Source organism: Thamnophis sirtalis, unplaced genomic scaffold (genome assembly GCF_051295495.1).
Source record: "Thamnophis sirtalis isolate CommonGarterSnake01/CBP01778 unplaced genomic scaffold, rThaSir2_p1.2 scaffold_12, whole genome shotgun sequence".
In the NCBI taxonomy this organism is placed as follows: domain Eukaryota; kingdom Metazoa; phylum Chordata; class Lepidosauria; order Squamata; family Natricidae; genus Thamnophis; species Thamnophis sirtalis.
Window position 1 is genome coordinate 51241284 of NW_028261392.1, and position 26105 is coordinate 51267388.

At 38.6% G+C, this 26105-nt stretch overlaps 1 protein-coding gene across 3 annotated transcripts in view; it reads right to left on the reverse strand.

The window, feature by feature from the left end:
- Positions 1-26105, reverse strand: part of ACOT9 (acyl-CoA thioesterase 9) — an 83224-nt gene that overhangs the window by 40901 nt on the left and 16218 nt on the right. For 2 of the 3 annotated variants that reach the window (XM_014072762.2, XM_087726501.1), the window contains exons 4-14: positions 18622-18667; positions 16647-16817; positions 16523-16560; positions 15286-15369; positions 14125-14228; positions 13635-13708; positions 11564-11631; positions 11220-11331; positions 10271-10361; positions 8137-8222; positions 4539-4626 (exon numbers count right to left, since the gene is read on the reverse strand). In XM_014072762.2, coding sequence (XP_013928237.2) covers positions 4539-4626; positions 8137-8222; positions 10271-10361; positions 11220-11331; positions 11564-11631; positions 13635-13708; positions 14125-14228; positions 15286-15369; positions 16523-16560; positions 16647-16817; positions 18622-18667 — 962 coding nt within the window. The remainder of the gene's footprint in view (positions 1-4538; positions 4627-8136; positions 8223-10270; positions 10362-11219; positions 11332-11563; positions 11632-13634; positions 13709-14124; positions 14229-15285; positions 15370-16522; positions 16561-16646; positions 16818-18621; positions 18668-26105) is intronic. The other variant, XM_087726502.1, reaches the window with a different exon arrangement.

Here is a 26105-nt window from a genome sequence, read left to right on the forward strand (position 1 = left end):
ACTTTCTGGTTTTTCTTTGAAGACGTTTCATTTCTCATCCAAGAAGCTTCAGCTTTGACTGGATGGTGGGGAATGAGAACAATCAACCAATGGAACAGCTTGCCTTCAGAAGTTGTGGGAGCTTCGTCACTGGAAGCTTTCAAGAAGAGACTGGACTCCATTTGTCAGAAATAGTGTAGGATCTCCTGTTTCAGCAGGGGTTTGACTAGAAGACCTACAAGATCCCTTCCAACTCTGTTAATCTGAATGGAAGGATTTTTACTCCTTGCAGACAGCTGGTCATTTGCATTCTTTTATTTAGAGCAGTGGTTCCCAAAGTGGATGGTACTGCCCCCTGGGGGGCAGTGGGATGACAGCGGGCGCTAAGAGGCAAGGGGGCGGCAGGGGGGCGCTAAGAGGCAAGGGGGGCAGCGGGGGGGCGCTAAGGGGGCAAGGAAAAAAAGATCATGTATTGTGTTGGCTGCAGAGGGCGTCGCCCCTAGGTTGGTAGCTTCCCCTTAGCTAATTCTCAGATGGAAAGGAGAAAGCTGCCGAGCAGAAGATGAACTGTTTAAAGCCCATCGGCACGGGCAGGAGGACGAAATTACCCAAACAAACCTGGAAATAGCTGGTTTCCCTTTAAGCAATGTCACCACCCTCCCCTCCAATCACCGCCTTCCTCCCAGGAGAGGGGTGCACACCGCTTCAATCGCCCACCCTGCAACACCGCCGGCGTCTTAACGACTGGCTTGGCTTGTGAAAAGTTTTTTTTTAAAAAACGGTCAGTGGGTGGGGAGATCGTGCACAGTGTTGTTAGGGGGGGGAACCCCACCAATTGAATTCTAGTTGAGCTTGCGAGAGAGCTCTTTGCCACTGTTTAAAAAATGGTCACATATTTCGTGCCATGCTTTTCCTTTGCATGGAGACACTGCTGAGTAAAAGTAACTGGGGGGAGGGGGTGATGAGCGGAAGTGCGGTTGCTCCCTTTTGGTGGTGTGGATTTTGGTTAGGGAGGTTTAGATTACCAGCAGGAGGGAGCTTGCATTGCAATCTTCCATTCCAGCCTTGGAAATACGGATGTTGTTAAAATCAAGGGAGCTTTCTTTGATATAGGTATAGTATACTATATGTATATATTACTATAGTATAGGTCAGGAGTCCCCAAACCTGGCAACATTAAGACTTGTGGACTTCAACTCTCACAATTCTCCAGCCAGCATAGCTGGGAGTTGAAGTCCATAGCTGTCTGGAGAATTCTGGGAGTTGAAGTCCACAAGTCTTAAAGTTGCCAAGTTTGAAGACCTCTGGTATAGGTTCTTCTGCTTGAGCAGGGGGCTGGACCAGAAGATCTCCAAGATCTCCCTTCCAGCTCATTTATTCTAAAGCTTATAAAAGCTCCATTCAGTGCTGGTTGCGGATGGATTTTCTTTTAGGATATGTGTTTAGTTTTTGAAATATCCCCATTCCCATCCTCTCTCCTTGCGGAATTACTGGTTTTGAATAGTTGTTTCGGTGAGCAGAAGTTAAGCCATTGAAACCACGTAAGCATTTAAAGGCAGAATGTCTGTGTCGTGCAAAATAATTGGCAATCTGAAGGAGATAAGATTATATTGTATGCCTTTGTATGTGTGGATATGTGCACACATAAATTTTGCAGCAGGGTTAACAATGACCAGAGCACCTGTTGGTTAGCATAGCCAATAAGAAACTTGGCCAATAATATTAAGGCAAGTATGAGCAATTATCTGTCCATGGTTGCTTAAAAAATGACACCAGAGTTTCTTGCCATTTTTGGATGGGAACTGGATGAAAACAGTAATACAAATCTCAAAATTGAGATTTTTTTTTTTAAAGGAAAAATAGATTGTACTTCAGTTATGCTTAGATGTGTGATGTGAGTCAACCGTTTTTGATATTTAGACCACCAAATCTTAAAGACTATACAGATGGTTTGGAAGAGGTTAGTAGCAAAGCTAGTGTTGATATTGTGGAAATTAATGAAACTGAAAATTACAATGATGTTATTGCAGGGATGTGACTATCCAGCTAAAGTTGTTTCTCTGACATTCTAAGACTTAGATGTCTGAGTGATATCAGGATCTTTTTTTTTGATGGAAATTCCAGATTGGGTGATAAATCCATTTTCAGATCCTGAGGAAGATGGGGTAGTGGAGGAACAACTCATAGAGCTGCAAAATGACATTGAGCTGAATCCAAAGTTTAAGAAATCGTACCAAGAGTTTTGGTTACAGAAAGAAATTTCTGATTGCTATCCTGCACTATGGACAATGGTTAAGAAGCTCCTTGTTGCATTTCCAACATCATATTTGGTGGAACGTGGCTTCAGTGTGGTCATATCCAACTTCTCTCCAAGCAAAGAAATCGACTCCAGATTACTGAACGTGGTGATTTAAGACTCCTGCTAAGTGACTTAAAACCAGACATTGGGAAACTGGTATCTCTTCATCAAGTCCATCCATCACATTAAGAATTTACTGAACAGTAAACTAGTTACTAAATTTTACTGAGTTTACTAAGTTACTAGTTACTAAGGTTCTTGATAAATGACTATTAGACTTTGAAAACCTGATATCACTGGATCATGTTCAACAATTTTGTTGAATTAACATTAACTAAAAAGGTTTTTAAATTGGATTTTGAATAAATATGCAATTAATTGCTACAGTTTTGAATTTTACTGTTACTATCTTCCTTCCGTCGTGCAAACTGCCCAGTCATATGACCCTCCCCAGCTGTGCCCACAAAGCCACACACACAGAACTGATAGTAAAAAAAATTGAATTCCACCACTGGGTGGGGGGCACTGAGGATCAGTTTGTAGCACCAAGGGGCCGGTGGACTGAAAAAGTTTGGGAACCACTGATTTAAGGCCTGGATGTTTATGTCATAAGGATCACCTGAATGGTGCAAATAGGTGTGGAGCTTTCTTGGAAGTGTTGAAAGGACTGTTGTAAATTGGAGATAGATGATGAGAGAGGGCTGTTCAATTTTGACATAGATGGCCTCCCCTCTTTCCTCTCTATCCAAAATGTGGGCTTTTCTATCTTCAAAAGAGTGGCCTTTGTTTTTTAAATGCCGATGGACTGCTGAATCTAGTCTTAATGGGTTTGTTCTCTATGTAGTGCCATGTGTTTATAAAGTGGTTGTCTTGTTTCCCCAGTGTACTGATCTGCATATGGCTCACTGCATATACCACATTGCTCAGTTTGTATCTGGGTGTATTATCCTTGGGGTACACAAACTTTTGCCTTAGTTTATTTTTGGGTTTGAAGTGTACATATATGTTGTGCTGATTGAAGATCCTCCTGAGATGTTCTGATATGCCTGCAACATATGGAATGATGTTGCTTTGTTTATTGTTCTCTTTGTTGTCTCTTATAGAGGAGCTCCTGTTGGGTCTTTTGATGAAGGCCCACTTGGGATAGTCACATGTTCTAATCTAAGGGCTTCCTTGATGTGTTTTAATTCTTTTAGCGAAACTTCTTCAAAGAAAAACCAGAAAGTCCAGTTGCCTCTTGAAAAAGCACCTTTGGGACAACCTGTATGACTGAGAATCTCCATAACTACCATCTGCAACCTTCTCTATTGGCTTCTACAGAAAGTCAGTGGAGAAGACATCAGGGAAGGTTGCAAGTCAATGGGGGTGTCAGATCCCTAATAGTGATACTGCCATTCAATTGGGAGGCGGGGGAGCCTCGGAATTAAATCATTAGCTACATCTGAAACAACTGAGTTTTACAACTTTACAACTGGTTTCCTGTCACCGGGAGACTGAAGGTCCCAATATCTCTGGAGGGATGTTTATGGTAGCCATGTATGATATATAACTTTGATGTCTAATTAGAGATAGCCATGGGAACGTGTGCTTTATTGACTCCCAGGGCAGAAGAGTTAAGGAAGCATCTTCACACTTGTGTATTGGTCAGAATCTGCATTCGGACAAAGGGGAGAGGTCATCATCATCTTAATCCCATTTGCATGGCCTAAAGGTTTTCAGATGCTGCTTTGCTTCTAATGGTTTCCATCCTGCTTGATTAAAGGCTCCTTTTGAAATAATCCGTTTCAAGAGTCTTTACTTTCTCAAGTTAGGAGAGGAGCCATTACAGGGAGATTCTTCCCTACCCTAGTACTCTCTGCCAGCAACTCTGTGCTTGCATTGTGGCAGCCATTTGCACACTCTTGTATCATACACCAACTCCCATAATTCTGAGCACTCCTTTGCTCCCTCTCCAACATACTCCCCCAGTCATTCATCTACCAGGCAGCTTGGGATTTGCAACTTCCTGCTGGCTTCCCCATTGACTTTGGTTATGAGAAGACAGAAAGTTGCCTTACCTAACAATCACGTTCAGATTAGTTAACAACAGCAACCATGATTGCAGAGATTGCTAGCGAAGCAGTCATACTTTACAATCACATCACTTAGCAATGGAAATTTCAGTCCCAATTTCCATTTTAAGTCAAGAACTTCCCGTATTTAAAGAAGATCAGTATTTATCCAACTTCTTAATGTTAGTTTGATCTAGTTAGTCTATTACCTGGGAAGAGAGTAATAGTAAGGATCCAATTTCAACTGGTTTTTGAAACATAATATCATCCACAGCTACCACATAAGGTCTGGCGTTTCTGGTGTATGAAAAAAATACTGTAATTATGCATATTTACACATACATATACTTTTAAAAGATGGACATGGATTGTTTTATATTTTAAATTATATTCCATGTTAGAAACTTATTATGATCCTGAAATTTGTTAATAAATGGTATAAAATATTAGTTTATAAAATAGAAATTTAATTATGCATATTTTCCAAACTCATTGGACTACAGATTCTCAGGTGTTCATGACAATCCAGTAAAAAAATCTTAAGAAATCATATTGATTATTGCTCAAATTCATAACTGCTTATTGTAGCATATTATACACACACTAGCAAGTATAAAGACTTCATTATTTCACTAAGCTAAAATCAGCTTACGCATCCAAGGAGCTGATTTTACAATTCATAAGCTATTACTAGAAGGTACAGTAACTACAAGTAAAAATAACAACTGATCCTCATGTATGTTATCTAAGAATAAGGTGAATTATTATGTGGAATTCCACACCCATTCAAAAATAACATGATTTTCAAATAAAAAATATTTGATTTATACTGCACTTGCTTTCCTTTCCACTAGTGCCATCCCTACATTTGAATATAAAAATACATAACCGGTAATATCAGATATGATCTTAATAATTTCCTTTGTAAGTGAAACTTGATCAAGTGCTAAAGGATACACCTAAAAATAATGCCTCCAGGAAACACAAGATCTTTGCAACTTTATAAGATAACATAGACTCAAACTAAATTTCCTGTCAACATAATCTAATTATCCTTTCTCCTGTCTTTTCTCTACTGCAGTTCTCTATAGCTAACAGTAAACTCTCAACCTTTTCTCTCTATTTCTCTGCACTGGTGATATCTATTCCTTACACACTGTCTAGTAACATCATCAATAGCTATTGACTTGACTTTATTGCAATGTTGCTTGTTTATTTATTAAATAAATATTGTTTCTTACAGCTGCCACAATCTTGAATTGGTAATATTGACTGCTGTGAGAGCCCAATACAGGTAGTTTTCAAGTTACAACCATTCATTTAGTGACCATTCAAAGTTACAACAGCATTGAAAAAAGTTAGTTATGTCTGTTTTTCACATCATTGCAGCATCCCCATGGTCATGTGATCAAAATTTGGACACTGGCATATACTTATGATGCTTGCAGTGTCACAGTGTCACGTGATCACCTTTGCAACCTTCTGACAAGCAAAGTCAGTGGGGAATCTAGATTGACTTAACAACCATGTTACTAAATTAACAACTGCAGTGATTCACTTAACTGTGGCGAGAAAATGGGGCAATATTCACAACAGTCTTGCTTAGGAAAGGAAATGTTGGGCTCAATTGTGGTCATAAATCAAGTATTATCTGTTTCCTACTCAGAATGAGATGGAAAGAATTGATGTTATCATCTCAGCAAAGTTATTTCTGCCACACGGGGTTAACAGATGAATAAAATCTCAATTCCTGCATTTCTTAAATTACATCCATATTCATTGTCATCTGATACAATTAGTATTGATAAATTAGTCTTAACTGTACTGGGCCAACCTAAAATATGTGAAAATATTATATCAGGCAATATAGTTACAATTGTATAATCACATAGTGACTTAAAATTAAGTGGTTTTTGAGAAAATGAAAAGAAAATGGTATGGTAGTTAATATAATTTAATTAGTGTTATTTATTTATTTTCCTATGCATCTGCTCAAAAACAGTAACTGTGAGAGGGGCTTGGAGTCCTAGTGGATGATCACTTAAGCTAATACAATCCTTAGTTATATAAACAGAGACATAGAATCAAAATCACATGAAGTATTAATATTGCTTTATAAAGCCTATGTAAGGCCACACCTGGAATACTGCATCAAGTTTTGATTGCCACATTACAAAAAAGATGTTGAGACTTCGGAAAAAGTACAAAGTCCAACTAAGATGATTAAAGGCCTGGAGACTAAAACATGAAGAACGGTTGCAGGATTTGGGTTTGGCTATTCTAGAGAAAAGAAGGACGAGGGGGGGATATAATAGTGGTATTCCAGAATTTGGAGTTGCCATAAGGAGGAGGGGGTCAACTGATTTTCCAAAACACCAGAGGGCAGGACAAGAAATGAAGGAAACTAATCAAGGAGAGAAATAATCTGGAATTAATGAGAAAGTTTCTAACAGTGAGGACCAGTCTCCTGCTTGGCTTAGAAGATCTCCAAGGTCTTTTCTAGTTCCAATCTTCCAAAAATGTTTCCATGGCTGCTATTTCTGCTAGCCATCCCCTTTTCAGCATCTTCCCACCAACTTATCTATCCCAACGGCTTCAGCATTTTCCCATACCTGCCATTGATATGCCTTCTCCCCAATCTCCCCAGCATCTTCCCACCAACCTTCTCCCTCATTTTCTGTTGTATGCTTATATAGATAGTCCTTGACTTACAACAGTTCATTTAGTGATCATTCAGAGTTACAACAGGACTGAAAAAAATGATGTTTAACCATTTTTCACACTTACAACCATTGCCGCATCCCCGTGGTCACATGATCAAAATTCCAACACTTGGCAACTGACTCAATGGTTGTAATGTCCCAGGGGGTCATGTGATCACCTTTTGCGATCTCCTAACAAGCAAAGTCAATGGGGAAGCCAGATTCACTTAACATAATGTTACTAGCTTAACAGCTGCAATAATTCGCTTAACAACTGTGGCAAGAAAGATAATGAAATTGCGCAAAACTCAACAAATGTCTCACAACAACAGACATTTTGGGCTCAATTGTGGTCGTAAGTCAAGGACAACTTGTAACATTTTAAACAATGTATATTTTTAGTCAATTCAGTTTCAGAATGAGGAAAGGTGAGACGTGACTTAGAAAAGTATTTAATAACTAGTTTACACTGATTTTAAGTGCATTATGCTTCTTGCTCAGATTGTGCAAAGCAAGGGAAGAAGCCTGGCAACAGATGCTAAATGAGAAAGGATATTGACCTATGTGTTAGATTTCAATGTAATGCGATTTCACATGTATACTGTTTCTCTTTAATTTCTCTGTAAAAATAGGACAAGCTGAATACATTGACATATAGTAGAAATACACCAAGGGGAGGAGGAGTGGGATAGAAGAAAGAGGGGTAGAGAGGGCGGGAGAGAGGATGGGAGGGAGGGGGAGAAGGAAGGGAAGGAGTGGACTGGGAGAGAGGAGTGGTAGAGGGGGAGGGGAAGTAGGGTAGAGGGGAATGATGGAGGGAAGATAGAAAGTTGGAGGGGGGCGGAAGAAAGAGGTGTATGGAGAGTGGAAGAGGTATATTGGGTTTCTATTTTGGGGGGTATTGTTGACAAGAGGAACTGCTGTGATTATTGTTTAATGTAGTATGGCCCCAGCTATGCACAGTATATATGTGACTGTATGAAAATGAAAAATGGAAAATAAAAACATTTTAATATAGAGAAAGGATATTGACATCATCCTTCCCTAATATTCTCGCAATGGTATATTTCAAGTGAGAGGAAGAGAGACATAGCCTAATACTTACCCATAGCTGTAGGCAGTAGCCCAACCAAGTTCATATGCTTTTCTCATGAGAAAGCCTCCAAAGATTCTGTTGAAAATGTTGCGTTCCTATATTGACAAATATCCATAGGACGAATGAATTTTGAGCATTTACACAAATTACTAAAGATAGGGGTTATCAAACCATGTACTATAATACAGTTATTCCCTAAAATGATAGATTTTTTAATGACTTCAATGGGGTTAGAGTGGGCAAGAAATAAATAGACCACTTACTTTTCATAATTAAAATTTATGTATTAAAGGGATTTATAAACTGTATAAAACTGCAATTGCTCACGGTGCAGACAAAGCCCAGGGAAGACTGACAGAATTCCCATTCTCTTTGTGCAAATAGATTAAGCTTTTCAAAAACAAAAGTGACACCCTCCACCACAGCTATTATGACCAACAGACACACCGTGACCCGACAATTGTGCAATAGACATATGCGCGCTGATAAAATAGCGCCAATTAAAACTTGATGTCAAAATCGCGCCGACAAATTCAGGATGACAAAAGCGCGACGACAAAAGCGCGATGACAAGCACAATAAAATCAAAAAAATTTAGGGTTAGGGTTATAACATACGTATACGCGTCCCACTATGTTTAGGGTTAGGGTTATAACATACATATACGCGTCCCACTAAGAGCCAAGGTGGCGCAGTGGTTAAAAGCAGCACTGCAGGCTACTGCTAGATCAGCAGGTCAGCGGTTCAAATCTCACCGGCTCAGGGTTGACTCAGCCTTCCATCCTTCCGAGGTGGGTAAAATGAGGACCCAGATTGTTGGGGGCAATATGCTGACTCTCTGTAAACCGCTTAGAGAGACCTGAAAGGCCTATGAAGCGGTATATAAGTCTACTGCTATTGCTATTGCTATTGCTATGTAGTTTGTCGAAAATCAATTAGCGATTTTGTCAGCGCTCATTTGTCCATCGCGGTTTTGTTGGTGAACCCAAACACACACAATCCCAAGACACCGTTTGAAAAATCCTGACAGTGTACACCTACATGCATACATCCTCAGCTCTTTAAAATGAAGAGCAATTTGTATTATTAGAATATTCCATTAAAAAAAATCAAAGTGCAGATTCTGAAAACACAGAACCACAACAACCTGTCACTTGTATATTATAAAACAAGATGAGATAAATACAGGTTTATTCTATCTATCAACTGAAATGCTACTTTTGCTCTAATGACATACTTGTCATTACTCTGTGCAGAACACCAAAATCAGCAAACACAGAGCATATAATAACAAGGTAGAAGCTATTTAGTCAAACTTCTAGAAAGTTCTGCTAAAACCAATGTGGAAGGATATGAAGTATGTAATTATATTCTGGAAGGGAAAAGAACCACTGATAAGATCCATAGAGCTATCTTTGCATGATTCCCAGTAACTGCCTGATTCAAGTGTTGTTGTTTTTTGTGCTAATAAGTTATTGCTCAAGAACCAGTTTGGTATAGTGGTTAAAGCATCCAATTAAAAACTGGGTGATTGAATTCTAGTCTTGTCTTAGGTGTGAAGCCAGCTGGGTGACCTTGGGCCTTTCACTCTCAGCCCTGGGAATGGCAAACTATTTTCAAGAAGCATTGCTAAGAAAACTGCAGGATCTTGTCCATGCAGTCACCAAGAATCAACCCTAGCTTAAAGGCACACACAAAAAAGCTATATAATGTATGTAATTATGTTTTATAAAAAGTGCTTGTCTACTCTCTTGAAAATTTTTGTTATATTCTAAAAGAGAATGCCTCAGAACCATAGATTAATAAAACTACAAAACTGTTTGTCTTTGCTGCAGTGTATTGAAATTAAGGAAAATTCCCTCCAAATTGCTACCAGTCAGAGCTACAAGCAAAAACTGGTAATACATTATATATTTGGTGTGCATTTCTTGAGTAATATAGCTTCAAAGTCTTCTTTAAATATTAAGGGTACAGAGCAGTTAAATTTCTGAAGATGTTTCATTACTTTGTGGCTATGAATATTTATCAAAAAATCAAACTGCCAAATAGCTACCGTATTATAGAAAGTACCACATCATGTACCAATTTGAAGCAAGAGTCAAACAAAAGGATTAGTCTACATCAGCTATAGCTCAGTAAATACCTGTGGATGGCAGATCTCCAAACCCTTTAATTTTGTGTCTTCCATCCATACTGAATTGGGTAGTAATACCCGACTACGAAAACTTACTGTCCTAAAAAATAGATGACATGTAAAATTGTTAAGAATACTGTCATATCCCAATATTGTGAATGTCAACCTTTACCCAAGACTATATGGATACCACTTCATCCACATGCTGTGAATGGGAATCACCATGAATGGGAATTAGGTCAGAGGTGGGTTCCTACCAGTTCAGCCCGGTTCAGCTGAACCGCTAGTGTGTACCAGCCTGAGTTGCCAGAACCAGCAGCAACCCAGGCCTGCCACGCCTCTGAACTGGTTCCCTGTTTGGCTGGGCAAGTTTTTTTTTCCTTTTTTAAATGTTCTGCGCATGTGCAGATCTATTTATAGGGAACTGCACCCGTGCACAGAGCATGTGACTGGTGCCCATGCGAGCGAAGCAAGTGCATGCAGGCAAAATTGCACCGAACCACCAGTAATGCCGGCAGCAACCCACCCCTGAATTAGGTTCACCTACATATCTTACCTTGTCTTCTCTGATACCTAAGCAAGATGATTGATGGCATTGCAGTACAATATCTGGAGACTCCATATTTGATATAGATGTTGGAGAATCCAAGAACATCTAGTTATTCTTTCCTCATCACTAGGCTATAAACATATTCTGCTTTCAAACTGTCCCTCCTCCAATTCTTTTTGTTAACAACCATCTTGTGAAGTACGTTAGGCTGAGAGACTGGATCAAAGTTACACATTGTGCACTTATGACAGAATAAATTTAAACCTGACTCTATGTAATCACAGTCTAGCAGCATAACTGCTGCACCACACTGTCTGGGAGTCATCCAAATTGTAATCCTAATATTGTATACATGGAATGCATCGAGTTTGGAAAATTGTAATAAATGTTTATAAATGAACTTCCTACCTTGAATCCAGAGTATTCAGGAACATATTGTGGATAATATTTCTTTCATCTGCGGTAGGAGCAACCTTCAGTAAAGAAGCCCTACTAGATTCAAGCCGCCTGGTTTTGTTCTCTGATCAATGGAATGATACATGTAAAATGAATGACAATTAGCTTCCAACAGCTTTATTTCAACCCTTTTTTCAAAACTGATGAAATCTGTAAGTGTGTTTTAGATTGCTGTAAGTACCAAACTATTTCACTCCCAAAGAACCTATGTTTCCCCCCAATTATTTAGGAATGACCATAAAACAAAATTTCTCCATTACCTCCTCCAAAAAAAACCAGGCTAGGAGAGTACTTACTTTCTCCTTCCTTGAAGATTTTTTCCTCCTCGGGGGTTTCAGCAATTAATGGATTGACAAATGCTGGTCTGAGGATATATTTGAAAAAATCAAAACAATATGCATTACAGGGGGGAAATGAAATGTTTTTGGCTGCAACCTAGCATAGTTACTTACGTAGAAGTTCATTTGCAAAGAGAAAACTGCATGTCTATTTTAGTGTTTTAAAACAACACTTTTTCTTATTGTTACTCAACAACACAAATTATTTAACTTGAAAAGACAATGATCTAAAGAGGACAGTCAATGCAGTGCCCTAGGACAGTGTAGCACGTAAGATCTGAAGGCTGTTAGGAACAAAAAGGCTGCCCGATTAGGATTCTTCCAACGGGGATGCAACAATCAGCGATTTGAAGAACAAAATTGAATCAAGAAGCAAGCTGCCGGAAAGAAGTTTAATGACAACAAACGAAGATGAGTGACATTTAGTGTGATTTCCTGGCTAGCTAGAATGATTGATATCCAAACGTGAGTTTTTGTACCTGGTTTAATTATTTGTATTGTGTTTATTTGTTGACTCATGTTTTGTTCTATGGGGGCGGGGGGGGGGGCAGAGCATGCAGGGAAGTGAAAACATAACACCTGTCTGGGGTTAAGTATATCTATGGATCCTACAATAGCTGAAAAATCCACAATAAGGCCCAGCTGTTAAAAGGAATTGTAAATAAGAGCTACATTCATTACCTTTGCACTCTAAAACTTCTTTTTGCCTTCAATGTAAAATACTATACATCTACATAGTCTGACATAATTTGGTATTTTGCACCATTCATTTTATTGCTGCCTTATACAGTAGAACCTCTGGTCGTGACCATAATTCGTTCCATAACTTTGGTCACAAACCAATTTGGTCATGACCCGAACCTCATTTTGGAAATTTGGTGCTTACAAAACAAATGGGGAAAGGGGAAATCAGCAGCGAAAAAAATATTGTGAACTTTTTGGTCGGAACCTGATTTGGTCGTTGTCAGAAGCGTTCGTGACCAGAGATTCTACTGTAGTTTTATTGCCATTAATATTGATGCTCCTGATTTTTATGTTATATCTAGCTCTGTTCTACTATTCTACTTTTTAAAAAAAAAATGATTTGATTGAATTATTTTGTTTTATTTTAACTGGCCAGATACTACTCAGAAACCTCTAGTTATGGCAAAATAAACAGTATAAGTAAAAAAATAAGTCACAAATACTAACATAATAGGTCAACCTTTGCATATTCTGGAGTCCTTTAAAGCCTGGGACTCAAATAAATAAAATAATAAAATAAGCAACGAACTATTTTCAGACACATATGTTTAACATTAAAAATGCAATGCTATACTTTTGAACATAGTTTTTTGCTACAGCTTTAAGCCAATTTCAAAACTAGCAAAGTGAATCCATAACATTATGACTTATTGAATAGAGAGCAAAAATAAGATCTGAGAAGGATGGGTGACACAGAAATCAGAGCCGCACTTCCCAGCTATCCACAATACAAGGAGTCCTCACTTAAAAACAACATGTTTAGCAACTGTTCAAATTACAATGGCGCTGAAAAAATGATTCAAAATTACAACAGTTGCAGCATCTTCATGGTCATGTAATCACAATTCAGGCTCCTGGCAACTTTGCATTTACTATTGTTGCACCATCCCACAGTTAGGTGATCCCCATTTGGAACCTTTCTAGTTGCTTCCAACAAGCAAAGTCAATGGGGAAGCCTGAATGAAATTGCAACTCATGGTCACATGATATCTCACTTAACAACTATTGCTGACCATTGCTTAGCAATAGTGAAATGGGAATCATTAAATAAGGACTACCTGTAATTGAAAGTTACAGATAAAAATGGAAACATCTATACCTGACTGAACACACTGGAGAACCTATGATATTGCTGAACTAGAACCCTCAGCTTCCCACTGGTCATACAGCCAGGGGCTGATGGGGGCTGAAGTTCCACGATAATTGAAAGTCAATAGCTTCATCGCCTTTTACCATCACTTGCATTCCTCACTGATTATTTTAAATAAACTGCTAGGAATATTACCTTTTATTTTCTGGATCACGGGCCACCATGACAAAAGTTGCATCTAACACAGGGCAATAGATTCCATCAAGTAACTAAAAAAAGAGAATATGAGAGGGGGAAAAACATTAGAAACAGTATCCTGTGATAATTCAATTAAAACTTGATACAGTTTCAGAACTGAACTATTTTTTTCTATGGATGCCAAAAAGGAAAAAAAAAAGGAAATTTAAGTAGAATACATACTACCAATATTTATTTAAAAGAGTTCATAAGTAAGATTCTCCCTGTCAATTTAATTGTGCCGGTCAAAAATCACATTCTCTTCAAACAGACCAAAATACACTTTAATAAACAAGGGTGTTACATTCCAGTTTGTACTTATCCTTTTGAATACTGTTTTACTATTTGGCTAACCTGCCACAGAATTTTATTACAGCATACAGTATAGCTTGCCAAATGTAAGAATTTAAATTCAGAAACAGAGCAAACGAAGCTCACTGTCATTAACCTGAAGCATGTGTATCTTCACTTCCATTGAAGTTTTTCCAACCCAGGAAACATTCCCAGTGAACTTGATATCACAATCAGGATGAATATGCTGTTTCCATAAACCTAAAAGGATAGAAGAAAGGGTTCAGAGCACAGACTCTAAGGACTGATAATCAACATTTATCTAACGGAGAACAGTACTACTTTTAAAAAATCAATTTGGGGTCAGCAACCTTTTCAGGCAGCAGGCAGTTTCATGCAACATTGTAGTATAAATTATTTTCCACTGCACTCCTGCAACTTAAGCAAAAACATTGACTCTCTTGGCAATCTTGCAAGAATTTGGTCTTTTAAAATGTTAAACGCAATTATTTAATTTTCCAGAAAAAAGTAATAACAAATCTTTTCTGTTCTGTTTAGATACAGTATCTAAGATATAATAGGATATAATGTCTAGCCCCGTGATGGCGAACCTATGGCACGCATGTCACCGGTGGCATGTGGAGCCATATTTGCCGGCACAGCAGCCCTTAGCTCCAGCCAGCTGATTTTTGGCCTTCCGGAGAGCTGTGGAGGCCATTTTTGCCATTCCCGAACTTCCAGTTGGGCCGTTGGGCCTGTTTTTTGCCCTCCCCAGGCTCCGGAGGCTTTCCTAAAGCCTGGGGAGGGTGAAAAACCGGCCCAATGGGCCAACTGGAAGTTCAGAAACAATCTGCTTCTGCCTTCTGGGGGGCCTCTGGGGGACGGGGGAGACCGTTTTCACCCTCCCCAGGCTTCAGGACAGGCTTCGGAGCCTGGGAAGAGTAAAAACTCTGTCCCCCTGTGCGGGGGGGATTGAGCATGCATGCACAGGGGCATACACATGCATAATAGCGTGCACATGCACTATTTTGGCACCCCTTTAGAAAAGGTGGTCACTCGTCTAGCCTATGAAATGATATATTTATTCATTTGGACTTTTGAGCAAATTGGAGAGGATAGATTCAAAAATGACATGATGGCCACAAATGTATATCCATCAGAACATGTAGTTATTCCTGAAAATTGTCATCTAAAAGTGTCAGGAGAACTTTGTCTTCTCTTTTTCACCTTCAGAGTTTAAATTTCAGCTGCTTTTCACTGAATAACACAGTGTAAACTTCCCAGACAGATATCAAGCCATTAACAATTAAACACCTACCAATTTTATCCACGAGTGCTGTAACAATCGATAAAGGAGATCTCAGAGTGTCTTCGTTTTTTGTATGAGTATAACAAATTAGAACTGTAAACAAATAAATAAACAAAGGTGCTCTATTAATTACTCTTTGAACTTATATATTTCCCCTAAGGACTGGTGAAAACCTTTCACCATGATTGTTGTATCATCCAAATACATTTTTAAATGTACAAAGTTTATAAGCTACCTGCCTTATAATATGACTAAAGAGAGTTCAGTCTGCCAAAGTAAGACTAGTAGGAATAATTTATTTTATTTATTATAACATGTAATATTGTACAGTGGCTTGCAATGTTGGTGGGGGTGTTGTTTTCTCCTTTGTACTTCCTTGGTTAGGCTGTTCTTTAACTTCTTCATTGTCTGAAATGGTAGTTCCTCAATTAGGGTACTGGATACACTCTACCCTGGTAGGTCAAGCTACTATATACAAACAATGAGCAAACCCTTCTAGCATTGAAGATGTTACCTAGTTGGGTAATGAAACATCTACAAATGAACAATCAAGTTCAGAAAGCACCAAGGTCTTGAGAGTTCAATCCTGATGTACATGAATATATATTCTCTTCTATTAGTAAACAATGGAATAGCAGGAAAATAACAAAAACTGCTGCCAAACTTTTAACAGTTTATTGATTGCACTGTTTTTCAATTTGGATTACACAGAACTTAATATTCAGCTTTCAGTCTATATGTTTGTTATAGAGTTTATGCAAATAAAAAGGTGGTATATAAGTAATGAATCAATAAAGAAAAAATGACATGCTCACTTATTCCAGAAGCATTTTTCATTGCTACAAAATAATACATTATGCAGAAAGTCATAATAATGTTATCTGTATTTTTAAAGGAGTTCTAAATAACTAACTCAATGTAATTCATTAAGCATAATAACTGCTTTCAGACTAGATGGGGAGAAAAAAATTCAAAGGATCAATAAATTTTTCTACCTTCCTTCACGGATCCCACTGAGGCACTTCATTACGAATTTTCATCTTACCCAAGGAACCATAGTCATTAAGAACAATGCTAATTGTAATATCAGTTCAGTGGTTGCAAAAGATAACAGCCAGTTTCAAAGCTATTCCTATGCAGTATGTTTAATTAACAATGACATAGATGTTATATAATCCAAATGTGTTCAAATTTTTCCAACCTATCAGATCACTAGAAAAAATTAAATTATATAAGTAACACATACCTGCTAAGCTGTCAAGGTCTTCAAGTATTCGACCAAATCTAAAATATTACAGAGCAATTAATCTGTATGCATGTTACAGCACCAACAATTAATTTTATTGAAAAATGAAATAGTGTATCTTTACCTGACTGTGTTCTGCATATTGAGATATTTTTCTCTTATTTCAGGCTGACTTCCTAAAGGCAAGATAACTTCTATATAGCTGTCTTTCATTTTCCTAGGGGACAGGTCAGCTTGAGTTTTAGCAAGGAGTGTATGTAAGGATTTTCTTTCATTCATTGCTTGCACATGGTCTCTGGAGAAAGGGTAAAGCAAAATCAGATTATGTCATGTGGGTAAAAACAATCAAATCTCAGTTTATCAGACTTCAGATGCAATGGACAAAATTTGTTTGATGGTTTAGGCATGTATAAAATCTCATTTGCACTTAATTGGCATTTGAGTCTCACACACTCCCCCATTAGTCAATTAAATCATAGGTTTACTCCAGTGTTTCCCAAACTTTTGACATATGTGTACCCCTTCTATAATTTTCGTAACGCTGAGTACCCCTCATAAAAAACATATGCTTTAATAAAAATCAAAATATATTTATTTTTATTTTTTTGGTACATACGCAAAATAAACAAAAGTTATATTATAAAGAACATTTATTTGATTCAATGAGAAGGATGAAATTGTTTATGTTGAGATGACAGATCATCATAATTTGGTTCCCTGATTGTTAATTTTAATCTGAGATGCGGTTCCACGTCCAATAGTCTGTTCCTTTTTTTCGACTTAATGTCTACAAATGCAGAAAAAGCAACTTCGCATAAATATGAAGTTGGAAAAGGCAAGATGTATTTCAGGACTTTTTCTGTTAAAACCGGATACACATGTTGCATTTGTAACCAGAATGATGTTAAAGTACACTCCTTATGTTTATTTCTCAAGAATCCGTCCGAAGCTAACTCCAACAATTGCTCTTCTTCCGCATGCAACAAACCTTCTGGCATGGATGTTGTGTTAATGTAGAACGGATATCTTATCCATTCAATATTTTTGTTTAAATCAGGGAAATAGTTTTTCAAGCCAACTTGCAAACTCTCCAAATGCTGTATTATGCATTTCAGAGTATCAGCCTCAATTTTAGTAGCCGAACTTGTTATAAACTCATGAAGAGAGGGAAAAGAGTCTACTTCTGCATTCCCAACTGTCTTTTGCCATAAATTTAGTTTTGTGATGGTAGCGTTCACTTTATCTTGAACGTGAAACAATGAAATTTCTTTGCCTTGTAACGATAAGTTGAGGCAATTTAAAACAGAGAATATATCTGCTAAGTATGCTAGTTTACAAAGCCATTTCCAGTCATGTAAACAATTTCTCAACTCAAATCTATCATTAAGAAAGCATTGAAGTTCATATCTAAGTTTGAACAATCAGTTTAGAATTTTTCCCCGAGATAGTTCCAGATTTCAACCAGCGATCCATAATCTCTGTTAGGGATTTAAATTGTATTTTATAAAAATAATCAAAATCAGTGGAACTTACTAAAGCACGATAACAGGCGCCCAGAACTAACTATTAAAGAAGTAAGTTGTCTCTGTAACGAAGTGCAGTATATTCACGCCGTGTCACGCCTCACAAGACTGTCAAAACTGTTAGATAACACTGCAATTCTCCGGCGTTTAAACAGCTCCGCGGCTCAACGTCAACTGTTAATGTTCCCGCAGTTTAAAAATGGCCGAACCCGAGCTGCGTGAAGGATGCACAGAAGTTCCCGCCATAATGAGTTGCGATACGATGTACGATGGCCCCAGTTCCCATGTAAAAACTGTGATACTCGCCTATTTCTTTCCTTGTTCTGTGAGCGCAGCTAAGCATGGTGCAGTGGATATTCTCACGTGATCCCCACCAAACTCCGGTGCAATGCATACCCCCACCAAACTCTTCCCGTACCCCTGGGGGTACGCGTACCACACTTTGGGAAACACTGGTTTACTCTATTAAGTAGCTACAAGGCATTATTAATCTGCAAGAATAAATTGTATTGCATTCCCTAACCCTAACTTCTAAGAAATGCAATTGTACCATGATTTATATATACAATACCATACCTCCAATTGGTGGATGCTCCCACTAGCTCTCTCAATTTACTTCGCACTGAAACAAAATAAAACCCAGTCAGAAATATTTAATGGGATAAACCTGACCAAGGACCACTATAGTACTGCACTTTTGAAAAGCAGAAGTGTAAACAGAAATCATGCAAAGAATAGCTGAAAAGCAAAAGCTGGACAGGTTCACTGAGATTCCAATGAATGGTATATTTAATAAGGAATGGCATGCTTTCTCATTTCTGTAACATTCTAATTTTCAAAAAATAATAATAATCCAGTTATCTAGAAAACATTCATTTCTTTTGAATTTAAATTTCAGGCTACCTACTCCTTCATAGCCCTGAATGGCATAGAGGGATTAAAAAAGAACAAAACAATAAATTTGGATATCATAGCCTACTCTTGTTTGTTGCCCAGCAAGAAAGGTTTGACATTCCAAAATAAATATTCAAATCATGTCACTGTACATATCCATACTCATTTGTCCTGAGACTGCAAGGAAAATGTAAACAAGGAGCAGGTTTACCCTTACATAGCTAATAAAATACAATACAAATCTGAAAATGCACATCTAGATTCTGTAAACAAATCAGATGCATTTTCTGATAGATCTCAATCATAAGCATCAGCATTTATGCTTTAGTCAAAATGTCACACTCCAATAGAAAAGGAACATTACAAATTGAAGACTTCAGTTCTAAGGAAATGTGGGAGAATCAGAAGTGAATAGCATCTATGGAAATGTGGAGTTAGATAAGAGTTGAAATCTTTTTTTAAAAATTATATTACACAGATAGTCCTTGACTTACAACAGTTCAGTTAATGACAGTATAAAGTTATAATGGCACTGAAAAAAGTGGCATGGCCATTTTTCACATTTATGATCATTATAACATTCCCATAGTCAAAAGCAAAATTCGGATGCTGGAGAGCTGACTCATATTTATGACGGTTGCAGTGTCCTGGGATCCCTTTTGCTACCGTCTGACAAGCAAAGTCAATGGAGAAACCAGATTCCCTTAATCATTAACTTAACTGCAGTGATTCACTTAATACATATGGCAAGGGCTTCCGGTGGTGATGTCACAGTAGTGCCAGGGAAAGAGAATAGTCTCTGTTCCTAGACCCCAAATATTTCACATTTGGGGACCCCTCGGTGCAGTGAGCCTGGAGAGCCAAGCGGAATAGAGGGGAAGCTGCCCCAAAGTGAAAGGCGATCACCCACTGCAATGAAGGAAAATGTCTGTCATTGTGTTATGGCGGGCCCGAGGCCGTGACGGGCCAGAGAGACTGAGGAAGAGAAGATTTACTTAACAGGCTGTGGCATTTATTTGGTCAAAATCCCAGAGCTGTAATGGCGATAATTGACTGTAAGAGTAAGTCCTGGTTATTCAGAAAGGAAGATAGCTCCAACTGCGGGGAGATTCCCCTGAAGAACAAGCGGCAACCCAGAGGGAGGAGCAGTGACTCAGCATACTAAACTTACATAGATTGCAAGTTAAATTGCACAGAGGAGAAAAGACAAAAAATCTTGAGACACGAGAGTTCAACAGGAGATAGAATTGGAGGAAGGAGAAGTGGAGAAAGAGATTCGGTGAGCCTGAGCAACAGGAGAAAAGTGAGAAAGGTAAGGAACAGCAAGCGTGGGCTTTGGTGAGAGGGAACTGAGGAGATGAGTATCACAGACCGAGGTTGGAGGAAGAAATTGGCATTCCAAAATGATGGATAGAGAGATGAGAGATGCATAGAGATCAAAAGTAAAGCAGAGAGGGAGCAGAGGGACTCAGAGTTGAATAAGGAGGAGAAAGAGGATTAAAGAGGATAAAAACAATATAATATAATATAATATTAACAAAGGACCAAGAAGGAGCAAGGAGGAACAATTGGACATTGATTATAACACTACCAAGGGATCAGTTATTAATTTATCAAATTAACTAAGAAGATTTAAAGAAATATTTATACATATTTAGCATAAATATAAAGTGGTTAAGTCAGTAACCCAGGAACCAACAATCAGAAAATCCACAACTGTTTATACCTAAATTTGTATTACACCAATTATATAGTTAGTTATTTATTTACTTATATCTTTACTCATATTTATATTGAAACTTAGATTTGTATCTAGATTTATAGTTTTATAGATTGATTAACAGACATACTAATATCCTTACATCTTTACTTATATCTAAATTTATATACATACTGATTAACATAGATTTATATTGGCATATATCTTAACTTATATAGCATGTATATAGAATATATAGAATATTTATATCTATTATATCTATATCCATATCTACAGTAATCTTTATTATATACTGAATAACTTGACCAGATTAGATTGATTAAGAGCAGATATATATATTAATAATATATTAATAGTACTACAGGATACTTGGTAGTATCACAGAGAGGGACAAAAAGATTTTGTCAGGCGTGCCTCCATCAATAACCAAGAAAGAAAACTCCCAACTCCATTGTTCATGGAATTTAAGATACTTTTATAGGTTATGAAAAGATAGCAGCGAAAGAAAAGCAAGATCTGAGCCCACAAGGTGCGAACAAGTATATATCAAACAATTACCCAGCACCCTCCCCCCAACTACCCCAACCCAGTGTCCAATCTGTAATTCCCTACGGTGTCATGTGGGGTGCATCTTCAAAAAGCCTCATCAGGAAAATTGAAGAATACCCCCCTCCCGCTTCTCTGCTACAATTTGTATTCTGTGCTCCTGTGGAGTTAAAGATTAAAGATTACATTCAAGAGTTAAGATATTCGATAGGAAAAAAAAAATCTAAGAAGCAGAAGCACCTACTAGAAAGAAGAACCATCACCAGGCAAAGATGAAATTAGGAGTTAAAAAAGCTGATAATTAGAGAGTAACAACAAAGGCCAGGAGGTTTGCTTTCAACACGATCTCAAGACGATTTAAAACTAAAGAAAAAATCCCCTCCCCTACTCCCTTGCTACAATTTGCATTTTGTGTCTTTGTGGAGTTAAAGGTTACATTTACATTTCTACCAGAAAGAACTATCATTTGGAAGAAACAAATAAATGAAAGAGCTGACTTTGATGGTGAGGACTTTGGAACTTTCAATCGGGCACAGGTGGTTTGACTACATTCTTTCACAATGAAATCTGTTTCCTTTTTTGCTTGAAGGGGAAAATTTAAAAGGGACTGGAGTTGGTGAATAAGAAAAAAGTGGGAGTTTTGATGTATAAGGAACTGGGATACGATCTGAAGAAGGAAAATAGCAAATTAAAAATTGGGCATTACGGAGGGGTGGGATCTTAAAGAAATATGTGAAATGTTGAAAAATATGCACAATGGGTTGAGAAAGGATGATAGCGAGGGCAGTGCTGACGTCACGATGATACGACGTGTGATCTTGGAGCTCCAGGATCACTGTCGATATCTCTGCCGCTGGGCAGTCCTTTTGGACCTAAACCGTCCCATAGAGATGGTCATAGAGAAGGGCACATCCTGCTGATCCCGGGGACATCGCAAATTCCCTGGTAGATCCAGGAGAAGCCCTTTTCTCCGGTGACAAAGAAGCAGCCATTGAAGCTGCTGAAAGTTGCGACAACTTCAGAAACGGAAGACAAGCAGGAGAGAAAGTGTTCTGAATTGGTGAGATAATTTTTTTACTATTAGATGACAGAACACCCCAAAGATTAAAAGTAAAGTTAAAATTGAAGACAGAAGAGGTCAAGCGGCGAGATTAAGCCTGAGTCAAACTTAGTGTGTTATTTTTCTTTAATCCTTTTACTGCTGGAATTTCTACAAACACTTATTTTTTAAACTGGACTGATTTCATTTTTCTTTTTTTTCTTTCCTGGAATATAAAAGAATATAAAGAGGGAAGTGAAAATAGATGAAAAGGAGTAACACTGCCACTTAGAGGCTTGGAGGCTTGGAAATATTGTTTTTCTTCTCTATGTTTGAGCATTAGATAATCTTGTGCAAAGTAAGAGATGGTGTTACACTTCAAGGACTTTTGAGTTTGTTTATTGAAAATGATAGTGGGAAGAGCACGGATGTTTATACAGGTACTTCTCTGGGTACTATCAGAGTGAAAAGCTTGGAGTGGAAAAAAAATTGCACTGAACTGGGAAACAAACCAGTTAACTTTGCTTGGAAAAGAGTGACTGTGTGCAATATTGGAAGGAAAAGATCAATATAGATGATATTGCAACAGGGAAAAGAAAAGGAAGTGACATTGCACATGATCATGCAAGAAATTCAAAAAATACAAATAAGAACAGAGAGCATTGAAAAGAGATTGGAGATTATTGTACAAAGAACAGAAAAAGTAGATGAAAAAATTGCTAATACTCACCAAACAATGATGAAATATGAGGACAGATCTCAAAAAAACTGAAGAAAAAGATGAACAAAGAGATAAGAAAATTGGAGATATTGATAGAAGAATGAGTGCTGTTGAAAAAGATAAGAGTGGAATATTGGAATGGGAGATTGATAGACTAGAATTTTACCTCAGATTCCAGAAGATAGAGGAAGAAAAGGGATAAAATTTGGCAGAAGTAATGCTAGAAATTCTGTCAGAAGCATTGGTGATAACTAAAGGAAAGATGATGGAAGGAACGGATGAGGGGTTTCGAGCCTTCACAAGATATGCAGTGAAATATAAGTTGCCAAGAGATGTCCATACAAGATTTACTAAGATTTACTAATTAGAATATAAATACCACAAATGGCAAGAAATAAAAGATTACTGGATGGATTTAGGATGATGTAATGAACTGTTATAATATAAATTTATCTAAAATGTAGAATATCTCATATAAAATCAAGTAATGACAATTATAATCAAATAAATGTATGATAATGATAATAATGTATACACATATATTAGATTGATAATATGAGATTTTATATAAAGTGTAAGTGAAGACTATGGAGAGAATGTACAAAAAAGTTTTGCAACCAATTGACACGCTGTATGGAATTGGAAGATGTTTTTATGTTTTATGTTGGTCCGTATTTGTTTGTTTAAAAATAAAAAATGTTTATTAAAAAAGAAAGGATGATAGCTTGGATATTATGGAAAGAAGTAGAAATGAAAGCCAAAATTTAAAAAAAAAAGCAAGAGAGATTGAGGGAAATAATAAGCAGATAAAAGATCTCATTGGATTTAATAGGGGCACAAAGAAAAGGGAAGAGCATGCCCCAATTAAAAAAACAAAAGAAAGGAAAAGAAGAGAAAAGAATGGAGTAGACAGGCAGCACAATGAAAGAAAGAAAAGAGTTCATTACAGGAGGAAAATATAATAAGAAAAGAAAAAGGGAAAACAGGTTGAAGAGACAAAAGGAAATCCTGAAGGGGGTATGATGAAGGGTACAGCAAAAAGTTACAAAAAAGATTGGGAAGAAAAGATATATAAACAGCAGAAAGAGAAAGGGGAAGTTCAGAGATTGGGATTTAAGATTTTTTTAAAATAAATGAAAGGGAATACGCCTAATAATATATTGTTAAAAATCACAATATGAGACAAAAATATGGGCGCTTAATAATGTATAAGTATATAACAATATTATGAGGATAGTGGGAAATTTGAATCCGTCTTGCACCGCATCCAAAAAAGAGGTTGTTACGGAGGGGGGAGAGAAAACAAATAGAATTCATATAAAGGTATACGTTGAAAAGAAAAACTAGCAATGTGGAAAATAATATTTTTTTCTCTTTTCTTTGGGAATATAAATATTAATGAAGAAGAGTGTACTGATAGATGAGGCGTCAGATGGCTGACGTAACTAGAACAGCTGTTTATTAACATAAACGCTAGTGAGAGCAATAATGTACAAGTTCAGCACCTTGCCCTGCTTGACAGCTATTTATATGGGAGCTGTCAAGCAGGGCATCCAATAGCAGTAGCAGTACAGCAAAAAGCCCACTTCCAGCCCGGCGCGCCTTAGCCAATAGGCGCGAGCCCTTGGTTGCCACTTAGAGGCTTGGAAGTGGCGTATGCGTACTCACTTAAATAGGTGGGGCAATGCCAGACCTGCCCAGAGCGCCTCAGTTGCGGCTCGTCGGACAAAGAGGTAAGATGTCCCTGTGGTAGCTCCTCCCCAACGGGAGTAGAGCTCAAGGTGGTGTCACAAAGATCCTCCCCAGTAGGCCGACTCGGCTGTGCAGGTAAGTTCAGCGGTACCAGCACGACAGCTAGAGGCTGGGTACTGACTGGCTGCCAGCAGCCAGCAGCATGGTAGGGGAGGCCTGACTGGGGAAAGGCTTTGGTTGGAAGGCGGCGCCTCAGTTGATCCACGTGGTGCCGCCATTTCGCACATCCGGGAAGCCAACCCTGTAAGAACAGGGGCCAGTTATTTGAGTGATAGTGGCAGGCACCCACCTAGGGTCTCCTGTAAAATTCCTGACATAGACCAGGTCCCCCTCCCAGAGCTTGTGTGGCAGAGCCCCCAGGTTGTCAGGCCGTAAGGCACTATAGTGTGGGTGCAGCCTGTCATTCTCAGGCGCCAGCCCATGAGCAAGCTTTTGTTGGGGAGTGGGCATGGAGTTGAGTGTTGGCCAAGAAGGTAGGCTGCCACCTTGTTCGGCCAGCCCCCTTGGTCCATTCGTCCCACCACTTCCTTGGCCAAGCGATCGCTCATTCCACCCAGCCATTACAAGAGGGGTGGTAGGGAGTGGTGAGGATGTGGCGGATCCCTAGGCTGGCCAGGAATTTCTGACCATGGTATGGACCTGCATAGTCAATGTGGATCCTGGACCAAATGCCTCAGGACGACTCCCACTCCTTAACTGGCCAGCTGGTAGTGCTGGCCAGAATTCCTAGCATGCGGAACAACGGGCAACCCAGGTCGCAATAGCCTTGTCCATCTTGGACGAGCCATAACTGCGAGCCAAGGCCTTCATGCAAACTATGCCTGGGTGGCCCAGATGGAGTCACTCCAAGACCTGGAACCTTAAGGAGGGGCAAATGATCACTTGGTCCCCCCAAAGCAAGCATCCGCCTTGGAGGGAAAGCTCCAGCTGGTGTGTCTTGAAGGGTTGGAAATCCTCGGCCACCTTCTCCAGTGGCCACCCCCTTTGTACCCATGTGAAGACTCAGGAGAGAGTGCGGTCTGCCAAGGAGTGGGAAGCCACATCAGAGGCCGAGAGGGGTAAGTCCATGGACTCAATGGACAGGACTGAAGAGGCCAGGGAGGGGTCAGGTTCTGTCTGTGGCAGAGGGCAGCGGCTAAGGGCATCAGCATGCCCCAGCTGCTTACCCGGGCAATACTGCAGTGTATAGGAATACGTGACAAGAAACTCTGTCCATCTGGACATGCGTAGGCAGGGAAGAATGGTCACCGGCCAGAAGCCCAAGGAGAGGCTTGTGGTCGGTGAGCAAGGTAAAATGCCGCCTGTATAGGTAGTCAGGAAACTTTTTAATCCCAGACACTGCAGCCAGAGCCTCGTTGATCTGGCTGTAGTTCCTCTCAGTGGAGGAG